This window comes from Camellia sinensis, chromosome 7, assembly GCF_055761805.1.
Source record: "Camellia sinensis isolate YWXY chromosome 7, ASM5576180v1, whole genome shotgun sequence".
In the NCBI taxonomy this organism is placed as follows: Eukaryota; Viridiplantae; Streptophyta; class Magnoliopsida; order Ericales; family Theaceae; genus Camellia; species Camellia sinensis.
The window spans coordinates 14,990,651-15,006,046 of record NC_138967.1 but is presented as its reverse complement, the minus strand read 5'-3'; the positions used below and the strand labels follow the sequence as shown (position 1 = coordinate 15,006,046).

Sequence of the window (15,396 nt, the reverse complement as noted above, 5' to 3'; positions counted from 1 at the left end):
ATTCAAGGTCAAATGTGTCACAATTGAGAAGTCATGGACCAAAGTGACACAAATCCCAAACTACAGGAATTGTTAGTGCAATTCGTCCTAAAAATAATTTAACAATTCCATCACTAATCATCTCTCACACTATCATCAAAACAAACACACTTTTATTTAATCCCTCACCAATAATCCACACATTAACAATCTTTTCATTAACAATCCTCTCACTAATAATCTCATTTAACTTAATCTGCCAAACAAACGTGGCCTTAGACTTGCTTTGGGATACACCATATAAGTATATTTTTTATCTTTTTATTTTTTAAAATTATATTATTTTTATTTTTTTATATCTTTTCGTAAAAAGTTAAAAAATATATTTATTTTTATTATTCCAAACATTTTCTACTAAATAAATAATTAAATATCTCTGAAATTTAAGACGTATAGTATTTTTCTTTTAAAATTAAGTGGAACTATATCAAGCTAGAAGAAAGAAAAAAATTATCAATACATGAAGGCATAAGTATATTTGTGGTGGAATGTAAATGAAAGATTGTGCAGATACAAGTGTCACTTGTACTCCCTTCTGCGTTGATAATTATCTTTTCCTTTTCTTACATGCATTTAATTCTCCCTAAAAATAATAGGAAACTAAATGCAGATGGAAGAATGGCAAAAAGAAATTACAAACACAGGGGGTGCAACTATGTTTGTAGTGGGGTGCAAATGAAAGACTGTAAAGGTGCAAGTGTCACTTACATCCCTCATATGTTGGTAATTTTTTTCCCTTCTCCCATTTGCATATAGTTCTCCAAAAAATAAATTTTAAAATTTTTTTTCTTCATACATTATTTTGGCTTTAAAAAAAGAAAAAAGAAAAATTACATGTCAATGGTAATTTAAGAAAATTATTACATATGAACGGAAATGTTATAATTTTAATTATTAATATTGCTAAAGTTTATCATTAATTTGTAATTAATTTTTAAATTCTACACTGATATGAAATTTTCGCTTTCATTTTACTTTCTCGTGATTTGGGACTGGAACACTTTATCCCTAGTTCAAATATAGTCAGAAAGTTTTCATGTGATTTTGGATTAAATTATCACTGTTAATTTTTTCATCCAAATTAATAGAAGTTATATCACACACATTATTTTTTAAAAATAAATTTGATTTCTTGAAAAAATAAAGTGAAATTGATCGTTTTCTCTAATCTTAAAATTAGATTAATATATTAATTAAAATATAATTAAGAAATGATTTAAAATATAAAATAAATAATAACTAAGAATTGATACAAAAATATAATTAAATTAAAATGATTGGAATTATAACAAATAATTAAGAATTTATAATTAATTAGCATCTAAAATATAATCAAAAGTTAAGAATTATAATTATAATTAATTGTGATTTAATTGAATTAATATTAGCCATTATAAATTATGTGTATGAGATATAAGAAAGATTTTATTTTTTTTTAAAAAAAAAGAAGGTTTGTGATCATTTACATTTATAGTTAACGGTTACACTTTAGTCCAAAACCACATAAAAACTTTATGGCTATAATTGAATCATAAGAGGTATAGTGTTTTGATCTCAAATCACAAAGGTAAAATGAATTTTGCCTTAAAAAATTGAGATAAATAAGTAGTGAAATTTTAAAATTCATTTTTGTTTTTAAGTTAATAAAAAGAGAAAAACTGAATAGATGCAAATTCACTTTTATAACAAATTCAAGATCCAAATATATTATTTTATTTTCCTATTATTGATGAACTATCTTTTCTCTAACTCGTCTCTTTAATAAAAAAAAATTGGAACTAAACAAAGTGAAAGGTTAAATTTATTATATTTTTAACTTAATAAAAGAGGAAAAAAAATGAAGGAATATATACAAATTCATTTTATTAACCATACTTACATATGTCATTTTTTATTTTCTTTGACAAATTAAAGATCCAAACATGTTATTAACTTCTATTTCTCTTTTATTTTTCTTTTCTTTTTTTTCTTTTTTTTTTTTTAACTATCTTTTCTCCAACTCCAACATATCTCTAAATTAGCTCCACTAATATTTTCATTATAAATCTTTATAGTTGCACCTAATTATTTAATCTTGTTCTTTGTGGCATCATTTCAAAGTAAATCAACTATGATAATTATACTTTGTTAGAACTTCACTCTGTCCGATTGAGACCGTGTTTTATAATATTTTGCAAAAGGGAAAAAAATATATTTATACAATTAAGTTTTATAAGCTCAAATTTCAAGAGAAATGTAAATGTCAATTATAATTTTTGATCAATTAAAATTTTTGATAATATAATTACACATGAAGCTGCAAATAAACCAATTAAACTAAATAATAGATTTTCTTGGAATTGGTTTAAGTTTTCAGGATCTATTTCTTAAATTTTTTCAAAAGCTAGTTTGGCCCAAAAAAAAAAAAAAAAAAAACTCATTATTTCCATTTTTTTTTCCTCTTTTTTTTAGGTTGGTGGAAATAATTTTAGAAAATTCACAAATAATTTTTATGTTGTTTGCTTTTTGGAAAGAAAGAAAAAAATTTCTCATAAATATTTTGAAAACTAACCAACCATATTAATGCTTTCAAAGTATATAAGCATGATTCATTTATCTCCCATGAAAAAATTAAAAAAAAAAAACTTGGTCAATTATTTCTTGAGATAATTTCAAGTCAATATGATTGGTCACTAAACAAAGTCGCTAATCAAATCGAATCCAAGTCAAGTTCAATAAAGTATAAAGAAACAAGTTATAGTCAACATAAGTTTCCTTATTTTAGAAGTGTCTAAAAACAAATTAATCTAATCAATAAAAGTTATGTTAAAGTAACTTAAATTTTTAAGTGGATATTCGTTTTTGTTTAATCAACCTCTTTTTCACATAGGTCCATCTCACCATATGATTTTTCACATAAAAAAATGAATAGCAATGTCTTGTAAAAGCTTACACCTAAATTAGTTCATTTCAAACTAAAAATCACATTTCCCCATCTTAAAAAACACTAAAATTCACAACTTTTTTTACACCTTTTTCTTTTAATTTTTTAATATTGCTTGTCTGCTACTTTTTCTAAACCCATATGCTTGGATTTGCGGTGGTTGGTTCACAGTTCACCTTCACGCCTCATAATTGACGCCAACCTCGTCAACAAGAAATTTACAAAATAGAATGGTCTAGGATCATTTTTTACTTTTTTATTTTATTTTATTTTTCTTCTTAAAGGCATTAAAAATTAAAGAGGAATAAAACCTTAAAATGCGACTCCTATAAATAATAATAATAAGACCCTATTTTGATGACAATTTTCCGTAGTTGTTTGAGATGTATTACTTTTTAATTTTTTTTATTAAAAAAGTAGAGAAAAAAATATGTATGTTTGGGATAATTTTTTAATTTTTTACAAAAAAATTTATAATAAAATATCGTAATAAAATCAAAATGACCACTCTACCCTTTTAACTTTTTGACTTTTGAGTAGTTGAATTCATAGGCTTTTCCCACGAATAGTATGGACTTTTTGTCTTTTTGTACTGGTTGTTTGAGATGTGTTATATAAGTGCATTTTTTGACTAAAAAAGTAGAGAAAAAAAGATATATGTTCGAAATAATTTTTTTACTTTTTATAAAAAAAATTGTCTAATAAAATATTATAAATGCACAGTACACTGACTAAATTGTTGACTTTTGGGGTGTGCATGAATTTTTTTTAATGGGAATTCATGGCTTGGGATGTGCCACGTCTTCTCACTTTGCTAAATCTATTTACAAAGTACACTGACTGAACCTGTCGGATATAAAAAAAAAAAAAAATAGCTTCCCCCACACACTTATAGTATGGAATTTTTGACATTTTTAATAACTTTTTGACATTTTAATTTTTATAATAGATCCCAAACAAGCACTTAGTAACTTTTTGACTTTTAAACTTTGGTAGGTTATTCCAAACAATATATAATTTTGTGTGACTTTTCAATTATAGAGGGACATGCAATTATTTTATTTTATTTTAAATGAAATAATGGATTAATTACGTTATAGGCTCTTTCATTTATTTATTTGTGAATGTCAACTTATCTGTTATTTATGAATCAATAAATTTTGACCATTCAACTAAAAAATATATTACTTTCATTCTTTTAGACCAACTTCAACTTCACAAGAGTTGTGTTTATATAATTTTTATAATTAAAGGGATCAATTTAAACGGAGTTATCAATAAAGAGAATAAAGTGTTACAAATAGTAGGAAAGTCTTGATAGAATTAATCCCAAAATAATCATGTGTCTCCCGTGGGATCAATTACATAATTTATTTTTAGTAGTATTTGATTTCATTCAATATTTTTTATTTTGAGAAAATTACACCCAGTGAGATGCAATATATATATATATATATAAATACACTAAAAAATTTATAAATTTAATAATTAATATTTATAAAATTTTAAACTAATTTGTAATTGTTTTTTGTAGTACTGAAATTTCCCCTTTTATTTTTTACTTTTCACATTTTCAAAAATAGAAACCATGAAATTCAAAAGAACATCTATTTTTCAAATTGTTTTTATTATAGTGTGATTATTCTTTTAAAAACAAAAATAAAATTAATAACTTTTTCGAGAATGAACTTGTTGTTGATAGGAGTACAATTTTTGCTTGTTTGTTTGTATTATCTATTTTATTTTTTAAATAAAAAATAAAAAGTAAAATTAAAATAATAATAAAAAAACGAAAATTAAAATGGCGTTTGCTTTTGATTGATTCCACTCCTAGCAACCGTCTGAATCGCGGAATTTTCCTGCGTTTTCTGCCCCTCTCTCTTCTTCCTCTTCATTCCCCTCTCTCTCTCTCTCTCTCTCTCTCTCTCTCTTCATTTTTCTAGGGTTCCTTACTTCACCTTATAATCTCCGTCTTCTCTACCCAAACATTGTTCGCTCTCTCTCTCTCTGGAGTCTTGATCACTGTAAAAATGGCGGATTTGGTATCCTCAATCGACAATCCTCTGATGATTTCGTCCGCATCGTCATCCGGAGCTACCGTTGCTGACCGCGACGTTGATTTCGAAGACGCATGTAGTATCTGTCTCGAGCCTTTCAACTCCCAAGATCCTCCCACTGTATGTGTTTAGTAGAGTCGAAGACTGTTAAATTTGTGATTTTAGGTTGAATTGAATTGAGATTTGAAGCTTCGAACTTGAACAACTCGAGACATGGTCTTTGAACTAGTTGGAATGAGTTTATTTGTGAAATTAAATAGCTGCTTAATTTTTGCTCTCACTTTCGAAATCTTGTCACTGATTATCATCGTTTGGTTTGTATATGTTTCATGGAGTTTCAAGTTTCTAATTAGGTCAGTTGGTTTGATCGAATTTTGTGATTCATGATCTCAGATTGTCAATTTGTGCCTTTTTCTACATCATTGATATATTGTGCTGGATCAGTAGTGGCAATAAACCCGGTTTTCCTGTTTAATTTTAGAGTTCAATTGATTGATTTGGCTGGAATTCTGTCATCTTCATCGGATATATTTGGGGGTCAATTATGTTATTCTTTTGAATTTCTATTTTTTGCAACTCTTTTTCTCTTTATGATTGGGTTTTTGTCATAAAGTTTTGAATTTTATGGTCGTGATAGCGAATTTGGCAAATGATTGCTAGTAATTTATGATAAATACACTTGTCCTGATATATTGGTTGTTCTTGCTCATTTTATAGATAATTACATGTAGGTTCAAGCAAGTGTTAATCTTTGAAGTTTTGTTTCTTTTCACAGGTCACCAACTGTAGACATGAGTATCATCTTCAGTGTATTCTTGAATGGTAGATGCACTTACTATTTTTATTTAGTTTAAACTTGAACTGCCTGGAACTTTAGAACCAATATTTCAGTGATGGCACTTCACACCCATGCGTTCACATGCATTTTTTACTTGTACATTGTGTTCGTTTGTTCGTATGATAACTTATTTTTGCTTCAGGTCACAAAGAAGCAAAGAGTGCCCTATATGTTGGCAGCTTCTTGTCTTGAAGGATCCTTCCAGGTAGATGATTTTTGTGTGGAAAGAATCACATTGGCTCACAAAAAATTTGTTATTGTTAACTCATGAATTTCTTAGTGTTGGTGTCTCAGTGATGAATTCAATCTCATGAAGTTATTATTTATTGTCAATTTTCTTTCTTCTACCTTTAGTCAAGAGCTTTTAGCTGCAGTGGAGAATGAGAGGAATTTGAGGTCAAGGCGCAATGCTCGCCATATCCGTGAGGACTATGAAATGAATATTGTGAGTATTATGGTTTAACTTGAATCTACTTATCCTTCAAATTGGTTATGTTAAATAGCTTGCTAATAATGAAATTTGTCTCTCAGGATAATTCTTATGGAGATGATTCAGATTTCGATGAGCGTATTATGAGGCATTTCGCTGCCGCAGCACGCAGAGCTCGTTATGTTGAGAGAAGGGGAAGGCCGAGATCTTCTGGTATTGGTCCTCCACTGGTTCTGCTCTCTGTTCCTACTGGAGATCTACCTCCACCTGATGTGCAGCATATGCGCACAACATCACCAGAAGAACGCCAAACTTCCAGTTATGAGTTTTCAGAGGGTGATTCACCAACATTCAGCACTCTAAGGTCTGTGGTTCCAGAGGTTGTGAATGTGGAACCCAACTCTGTTGGCAATGGAGAATGTTGCAATAAACCCAGGTACCTGCCAGAACTATTGATCCTTGTATTTTGGTATATATATATTCATGAATTAATTTCAATAAACCAACACACTCTTCACTTATTTCTTATAATCGATGAATAGTTTTTGAATGTTACACGTGAATGAAGGAGTTTGATAATTTAGAAGTTTGTTGCAACCTAATATCCCTTGTGTCAGTTTCTTCGGACTGTTCTTACACATACATGATTCTATGACTTTCTACATGTTTGGTAATTATTTAGAGTCCTTTGCAGCCCTGAAAGTCCACAAAGACCAAGCTCATCAGAATTTCTTGCTTTCTCGGAGGCTGTTAAATTGAAATTTTCTGCAGCTTCTGCCAGGTACTTTTTTTTGATAGTTTGGTTTCTTTAGGAGCTGATGCTTGCTTGTTTCATTTCTTTGATTCTTGGATGTATGGTTCTTGTGCAACAGATATAAGGAATCAATCTCAAAAAGTACCCGAGGATTTAAAGAGAAGCTACTTGCGCACAATATCTCAGTCAAAGAATTGGGAAGAGGAGTTCAACGTGAGATGAATGCAGGTATTGCTGGTGTTGCACGAATGATTGAGCGCCTTGATCTTCCCTCAAAACGGACCGGAATTTCTGTTCCTTTATCCAGTTGCTCAACCTCAAACTTCTCGTATAAAGGAAAAGACACTCAAGAGAGTGTAATTACTCAGTCTCCTAATGAAAATGCTGGGGAAAGTGTGCATGATATGAGTTCACCTGAATCCCCTCGTGTTCACAGTACCTTCCCAAGTGAATTGGATATTTCTCTCGTTCAGGTTTGTTAAGTTTTCTCTTAAAATCATCTTCTCAATAAACCATTTTACTCAAGTTTTGTTAACAAGCCATTGTCTTAGTTGGGAGCTGATTCCTTCATTCTTTTCCTAATTTTCTTTTTGCCATTTTGGCCCTTCTATTTGTTTGTGTAGAACTAGTGTGAAATGCTCCATGTTATAGAAATGACAACTGCATAAGATTTGAACACTCACCATAAGCATAGCTTATTTTCTTGTTATTTCCTCATGTCATTGGGATGAGCTATATATGTCAGAATGGAATTTCATGTGTGGCATAAGTTTGGCTGGTTATATATTATGTCATTCAATGGTATTAGTTGAATTTCATATGAGAACTTTGGGGTGCCAAATTTGGGGTGCATTGGCTGGCTGGGTTATATAATTATGGGTAAGCTAATAGACATCCCAACATTTTTGGTCTGCTAGATTGTCGGTGGGATTTGTTGAGTTTGAGTTGGTGTAATGTAATAACTAAAACAATCTGATGAGAGAGACAGTATGGCTGAGAAACAGCCGGGAAAAGCTTTGAGATGCTTCCAAACCAGATATTTTTGTCTTATAACCAAATTCTCGAGTCCAACATATTGGCATATAGATAGATTGGAGGCTCATTGTTTATCTACCATTAGACTGGAGCCTGGAGGATAGGTGTGAGGATGTTGTGGCATCATAATAAATCACACTCTATTGGGGTTACTAGGGAGCAATCCTTTTATTTGGTTTGTTTAAATAATAGGCACCATCATTGATTGGCATGCCTCAATGCAAATGGCCTGTTTATTAACGAAGGCCGTTTCATGGTTACTTGTGCAATAATCTCTACTTTGGCCAGCAGGTAGATTCCTGAAGTGGTGGTGAATCGCCTGAATGGGTGATTGACCCTCTACTTTTGAAATGCTTGTCACGCATAGTATTCTTTGTTATGAGAGGAGGAAGAATGAGAAAATGCACCATTAAAACAATGAGAGAGACTTGAACTAGGGTGAAGCCATTTCAAAAGTAATATAAGCAGAATTGCAGGATTCAGTTTCCATGATTCATACAAGTACCCAATTTCTCAACTGATTGTCAAAGATAGATGTTTTATATTTGAACTTCAGCTAATTTTTCAATGTTTTCCATTTCAGTCTGGAAGGTGATGTTAAGATGCGAACCAGTGCTCAACTATGGGTTCCACATTTCATTCTCCCCATGAAGGCATTTACTATATGCCGTATGATTAGGAATCAGTCCAGGCGTTTATGCAAGTGACGTATGACAAGGAATCAAGCCACCATGATTTAAAGGATGATAATTGGTTTGTGTCCTGCAATAATTCTATTTGCAAAACTTGAAACCTTTCAAGTGATTTACTGTTCTTACATAAATATGGTTATATGTATTATTGTTCCAGTTAAGTGCATTGGATTTTTAACTTTGCGGGCGTTAATGTGCTTATTAATATAAAGTTTATCCTTTGTGCTTATTAATAAGCACATAAATAATTCCTTTGTAAAAATTATTTACTAATAGATGTGGTGGAAGGAGATGGAGGACTTTTCTGGAGAATTCCTTTGTGCGTCTGCCATTTCTATCCCTTTTTTCTTGTTCTTGATTTTTGCGTTTGGTTGTGTTTTCAGTTTTCATGTTTTCAAAAACAAAATAATGAAAAGATGGAAAACATCAATTTGTTTTTATTTGTACTATAACAATTTTGAAAATTCAAAATAACTTTTTTGATGTTTCCAAGAAAATAATTTGTTTTTCATAATTTTTTTGGGGGAATACTGATAAGCGAGGATTAGAAAAATTATTTACAAAAGTATAAAGTTTATAATTTTAGTTATTAATATTTATAATGTATATCATGTTTTTGTTAATAATTTTTCCAATTCTCACTAATTAGTAATTGTTCCTTTTTTTTTATTTTTTTATTCCAGAGACAATTTTCATGATTTGACTAGATTTTACCTGGCATATTGGTTTCAATACTCTGATGAGAACACTAATTAGTGAATCAATTGACACACTAATTAGATATAATATTAGGTAGGATCAGGGTGGAGGCACAGCAGGGCCAGCCAAGGGGTCACGTGCCCTCTTTCAGTTTTGAATTTGTTTTTTTGGTTACTGTCATGTATAAAATGTATTTTTTTTTTCCCCTTTACATGTTCTTTGGCTAAAGATTTATTGTATTGTTCACAATAAGTAGTTATTTGATACTTTAGGAACACTATGTGGTATTGTTTATGTAGTAGTTTGAATCAATAGTGTAGCAAAAAATATTATAAATTAGATATAATGAACTCATTATTTTCAAATAGTTGACAAACCACTTAGTGTAATTTGTGATTTCTATGCTTTGAGCATCACATAAGCAACGTCATATGGTATTCTAAGATTGTTTAATAATTTTCTTTCAAAATACATAATTTATAAGTAATGTCATCTCTTTAATATTTTTCTGTCAAATAAAAATTAAATAGATTTGATAATAATTTGTACTATAAATGATGTGTTTTTTTTTTTAAATTAGGAATTTTGATCCATAATTTTTTGTACTAAAATTGCAAACTTACGTCATCATCCGACATCGAGCTATTCCATACTATTATAGAATTTTGATTTGTTCTTATTAATAATGAATATGTAATTTTTTATGTTTAAATTTATTTCATAAAATTATTATTATCTTAATATTGCTCATGATTTTATAATTTATCCTAATATAAATTAGAAGGCACATTTAGAAAGGGTGTGTATAGTGAATTTTTTTTCATGGGTTGGGGACATTTGTTGAAATATTTTTTTGTTATGACTTTCTAATATTATGTCTCTAGATTTGCAGCGAAAAACGTTTTATTGCAAGTGTGAATGCCTTTAACGTTTTAAAACTCTTTGGTCCATAATTTTGTCATGTTTGAAAAGTAATTTGTTTTAGAAGACGTGCATTAAATGGTGTAAGTTAATAATGAAGCATTTTATTTCATTATAATTTCACATAAAACGTTTAAAAATATATGTACAGAAAAATAGAAAGAATGATATGATAACTTATAATGATTTTTTAGCTAAAATATGTAGTTGACAAACGAGACTTCATAATTTCACTAAAAGTTATTTATCTAAAAAATCAATCAGCAGATAAATCTAATTTAAAAATTTTTTAGACACGACAAAAATTTTCGTTTTTTGCGACGGCATGGTGCCGTCACTTATACTCTTAATGCCGTCTCAAAAAAGTTTTAGCGACGACAAATGAGAGATCACAATAATAGGCGTTGCAAAAACCTTTTAGCGACGACATCATGCCGTCGCCTTTTTTCAGCGACGACAATTGTTACCTTTTGCGACGGCAATTTATTGTCACATATAATATGTAAAAAAGTACCTTTTGCGACGGCACCGTTTTACCGTCGCTAAAAATTTTATTTGAGACGGTAAAAAATATTGTCACGAATGGTTTTGTTTTTTTGCAACGGCATGCCCACTGTCGCCAATGGTTATAATATTTTTTGCGACGGTATGGTGCTGTTGCAAAAAAAAAAAAATACAATAAAATTATTAAAAATATTAAAATTACTTGTATTAAATGAAAAACAATTGAAAAAGAAACTAATAATTGTATAATAATATAAAAATTCCTGTATAGAAAAAATAATTTCTCCATAATAAAAATATTTTTGCAATCATAATTACACATCAACAAAATTACACTACTACATAATATTCTATAATACATATATAATGTTTAAATACATAATACTGTTTATAATTCAAAATAACATAAACCAAAATTACAAGTTTTGCTCATCATTCTCCGTGGATAACAAAAATAAAAATTAAGTAGCATTCTTCACAGACATAGGCCTTAGTCGCATTCTTCACAGACATACATTCCACAAGAAGCAAACTCTTACTCGGGAAATATCTGAAAAAAATAAAAATATATAATTAATGACAATATAATTATGTGTTAATATGTTAATTACAAAAAAATATAAAAATTTAACTACTATACAATTACAAAGATAAGTAAATAATTTTGTCTAAACCGAAATTCGGCTCTAACTCCCAAACCGGAAACCCGATTCGAATCCCGTCTTCTCCCACAAGTCTCTCATGCCTAGGCGGTCATGTGTGCCAAGTTTCGTGCTACTTTGACGCCGTTTGGTGATTTTGGGACGTTAACACTTCGAATTCTAAATTTCTTAAGAAACTAGTTTGTCTAGAGTGAAATCCGACCCTAACTCCCAAATCGGGAATCCGATCCGAGTCCCGTCTTCTCCCACAAGTCTCTCGTGCCTAGGTGGTCGTGTGTGCCAAGTTTCGTGTTACTCCGATGTTATTTGGTGATTTTGGGGTGTTAATGCCTCGAATTCTAAGTTTCTTAAGAGTGAAATCTGGCTCTAACTCCCAAACTGGAAATCCGATTCGAGTCCCGTCTTCTCCCACAAGCCTCTCGTGCCTAGGAGGTCGTTTGCCAAGTTTCGTGCTACTTCGACGCCGTTTGGTGATTTTGGGGCATTAACACCTCAAAGTCTAAGTTTCTTAAGAAACTAGTTTGTTTCTTAAGAGTGAAATCTGGCTCTAACTCCCAAACCAGAAATTCGATTCGAGTCCCATCTTCTCCCATAAGTCTCTCGTGCCTAGGAGGTCGTGTGTGTCAAGTTTCGTGCTACTTCAACGCCGTTTGGTGATTTTGAGGCATTAACACCTCAAAGTCTAAGTTTTTTAAGAAACTAGTTTGTTTCTTAAGAGTGAAATCCGGCTCTAACTCCCAAATCGGGAATCCAATTCGAGTCCCGTCTTCTCCCACAAGTCTCTCGTGCCTAGGCGGTCGTGTGTGCCAAGTTTCGTGCTACTCCGACACCATTTGGTGATTTTGGGGCATTGACACCTCAAATTCTAAGTTTTTTAAAAAACTAGTTTGTTTCTTAATAATGAAATCCAGCTCTAACTCTCAAACCGGGAATCTGACTCGAGTCCCATCTTCTCCCACAAGTCTCTCGTGCCTAGGCAGTCATGTGTGCCAAGTTTCGTGATACTCCAACGTCGTTTGGTGATTTTGAGACATTAACACCTCAAATTCTAATTTTCTTAAAAAACTAATTTGTTTCTTAAGAGTGAAATCTGGCTCTAACTCCCAAACCGGGAACTTGATTTGAGTCCTGTCTTCTCCCACAAGTCTCTCATGCCTAGGCGGTCGTGTGTGCCAAGTTTTGTGCTACTTCGACGCCGTTTGGTGATTTTGGGGCATTAACACCTCAAATTCTAAGTTTCTTAAGAAACTAGTTTGTTTCTTAAGAGTGAAATCCGGCACCGGGAACCTGATTTGAGTCTCATCTTCTCCCACAAGTCTCTCGTGCCTAGACAGTCGTGTGTACCAAGTTTTGTGCTTCTCCGACGCCGTTTGGTGATTTTGGGGCGTTAACACCTCAAATTCTAAGTTTCTTAAGAAACTAGTTTGCCTAGAGTGAAATCCGGCCCTAACTCCCAAACCAAGAATCTGATTCGAGTCTCGTCTTCTCCCACAAGTCTCTTGTGCCTACGTAGTCGTGTGTGCTAAGTTTCGTGCTAACAATGGAAAATCCTTTGTCTTTCTTTCTAATTATGTGTTAAACATATTCGAATTTTATTATATATATGTTGTGTGAAAATTTAACTATCAAACAATTTAATTTATATCGAACCTGCCTGTTGGGATCCACATTTGGCCCCTGTGACACAAAGGCCATCACATTAATATAGTAAACCATCAATATGCATAGAACATAATTTGCTAGAAATCACATTAATATCAACAGTAAATGGAAAGCTACATCAAAGCATGCATATATGCAACTCTAAATGTGGTAGCAAACAAATAATAATTATGATCATATTTAGACACATGCAACTCTAGATGTGGCAGCAAGCAAATAATAATCATGATCATATTTAGAACCATCTAGATGTGGTAGCAAGCAACTTTAAATAATTTATTTGAAGCATTTGTTCAACATGAAGTTATTCTAGGATATTAAAAAAACAGAAGGGTTATATGCCAAAATGACCAACACTGCAGCAAATTTGAACCCCTCAAAAACAATGTCATGTACCTTTGGGGATTAATGAATTTAAGCTTAGTCTTATTTGTTACCCCTTGGTTAAAGTTTTAACACTAAATTTAAATCCAAATTGTGTTTTAGAAGATCTATCTTTTGTTGATTCCTCACATATAACAATTATGAAATATCTTTAAGTTGACAACGACAATAGGATTTCATTCAATTAAGGAAATGCAAATACTATTCATCAATGCCCATGGATTATTAAAGAAAAATTAAATTTCAAATAACATCATATTCTATTTTTTCACTCCCTCAAATATCAAGACTTGTGAGTGCTCTTTTAAATCACACAATTTATAACAATTGCAGCAAAAATCACTACCCACTTGAAGATTGTATCACCTGTTAGTAATCAAATAAATCATAATGTAAATAAACATATCACTTAGTTCTAGAGATTTATGATGGTAAAATAGGTGAAAACAACATTGGTTTTTCTCTTTGGACAGGGAGATATTTTAAATGTTAGTACTTCAAGGCCTATTCTTAGAATTAATTTCATATTTTTTGAGACATTCTTTTGATCTTAAAATGAACATTTAAAATTTGTAATTAATAATTCCCCCTCCCCCCCCCCCTTTTTGTTCTCTTTTTGGTTTAATTGTAATTGTTCTAAGAATCATAAATTAGTCTAAAGTAACTCTCTGTTTTTTTTTTTTTTTTTGTCTAATTATATTTTTGGTAATAACAGCCACATGCATCCACATACATTCACTTCAACTTGCCTTATTCAAAAATTTAAAATTACACATCACAAACAAGAAGAAACGATGATCTAGACCATTTCATTAATATGGAAAATCATATTGGCAATTTAGCATACATTCTAGAAGAAAATATTTAACATTGATTTTTCTTTAATTTTCTTAAAGAATATATCGTATAAATTGATAAAATGTTTAACTATTTTTTTTTTTATTTTTATTAAAGACTCCTATATATAATCCACAACAATTGACAAATTAATGTTTATAAGTTATAAATCCAGAATGGTACACCAAAAGGTAGTGGTATGCTCATGATAACTAATCGATACACAGCTACTTCACCTAAAATTCTGATCGAATATGAGAAACTTAACCTTCTAGGTTGGAGAAAATTCGGAAGAGACATACAAACTACTAGCTTTTCCTTTGAAACTTATAATCAAACATGAAGAGTGAATTGATTGCAATATTACCTAACTACTATCCCCATCCACAAGATCACTCGTTGCAATTCTATGCTCATACTCAACCAGAGGCCCTGCTTTGCTTACTTCTACAATCAAGTCAAATTAAACCCAAATCAAAAAGTGAACATCATGCTAAAGATTATTTAAAAAAATTTAAAAGGACAAAAGGACAACCTCCTCGTCACGAAGCCAAACCCTTAGCTCCTTCCGCTTATCTTGTCATATATAACCTACCAAAGCAGCTCAAATTTGCGCATAAAAATCTCTCTTTACCTTCTTTTTTTTTACCCCACAAAAATCATTGCAACATTAAAACCCAAAGAACAAAATATTTTAACTCAATTCTCTGAACCCCACAAAAATTCTTATTTCATATTTAGAATTTTGACTAGCAAAACTAGAAGAAGAATCGAAGTTCACAAGGGGCCAAAAAAATAAACCTTCACACCAAATAATTTGAATTTTGCATCAAACAAAACATTATCTACAAAACTAAAATCTCTGTAAACCTTGTTACAATTATATAAAAAATAAAAACCCATATCTATTTCATAGATTTGTAACAAACCAAACCCAAAGAATAAAATTTGAACTCAAT

The 15,396-nt window shown here is 30.8% G+C and overlaps 1 protein-coding gene and 1 long non-coding RNA gene across 2 annotated transcripts in view; both read left to right on the top strand.

The window, feature by feature from the left end:
- The window catches only part of LOC145794975 (uncharacterized), a 120,817-nt gene that overhangs the window by 90,078 nt on the left and 15,343 nt on the right, over positions 1-15,396 (top strand). The gene's annotated exons all lie outside the window — the stretch shown is intronic.
- Positions 4,761-9,080, top strand: LOC114284445 (E3 ubiquitin-protein ligase RHF1A). The gene is made up of 8 exons (XM_028227342.2): positions 4,761-5,139; positions 5,795-5,841; positions 6,000-6,062; positions 6,212-6,302; positions 6,389-6,723; positions 6,982-7,068; positions 7,160-7,514; positions 8,660-9,080. The coding sequence occupies exons 1-8, from the start codon at positions 4,993-4,995 to the stop codon at positions 8,669-8,671; spliced, it is 1,137 nt and encodes a 378-aa protein (XP_028083143.2). The 5' UTR covers positions 4,761-4,992; the 3' UTR covers positions 8,672-9,080.

What these genes read in the sequence shown, in the direction of transcription:
- LOC114284445 (XM_028227342.2), top strand. Translation starts at nt 4,993, where the DNA reads ATGGCGGATTTGGTATCCTCAATCGACAATCCTCTGATGATTTCGTCC. An exon ending in AGGACTATGAAATGAATATT is followed by an intron (nt 6,303 to 6,388) that starts GTGAGTATTATG and finishes TTTGTCTCTCAG; the next exon opens with GATAATTCTTATGGAGATGA. An exon ending in GAATGTTGCAATAAACCCAG is followed by an intron (nt 6,724 to 6,981) that starts GTACCTGCCAGA and finishes AGTCCTTTGCAG; the next exon opens with CCCTGAAAGTCCACAAAGAC.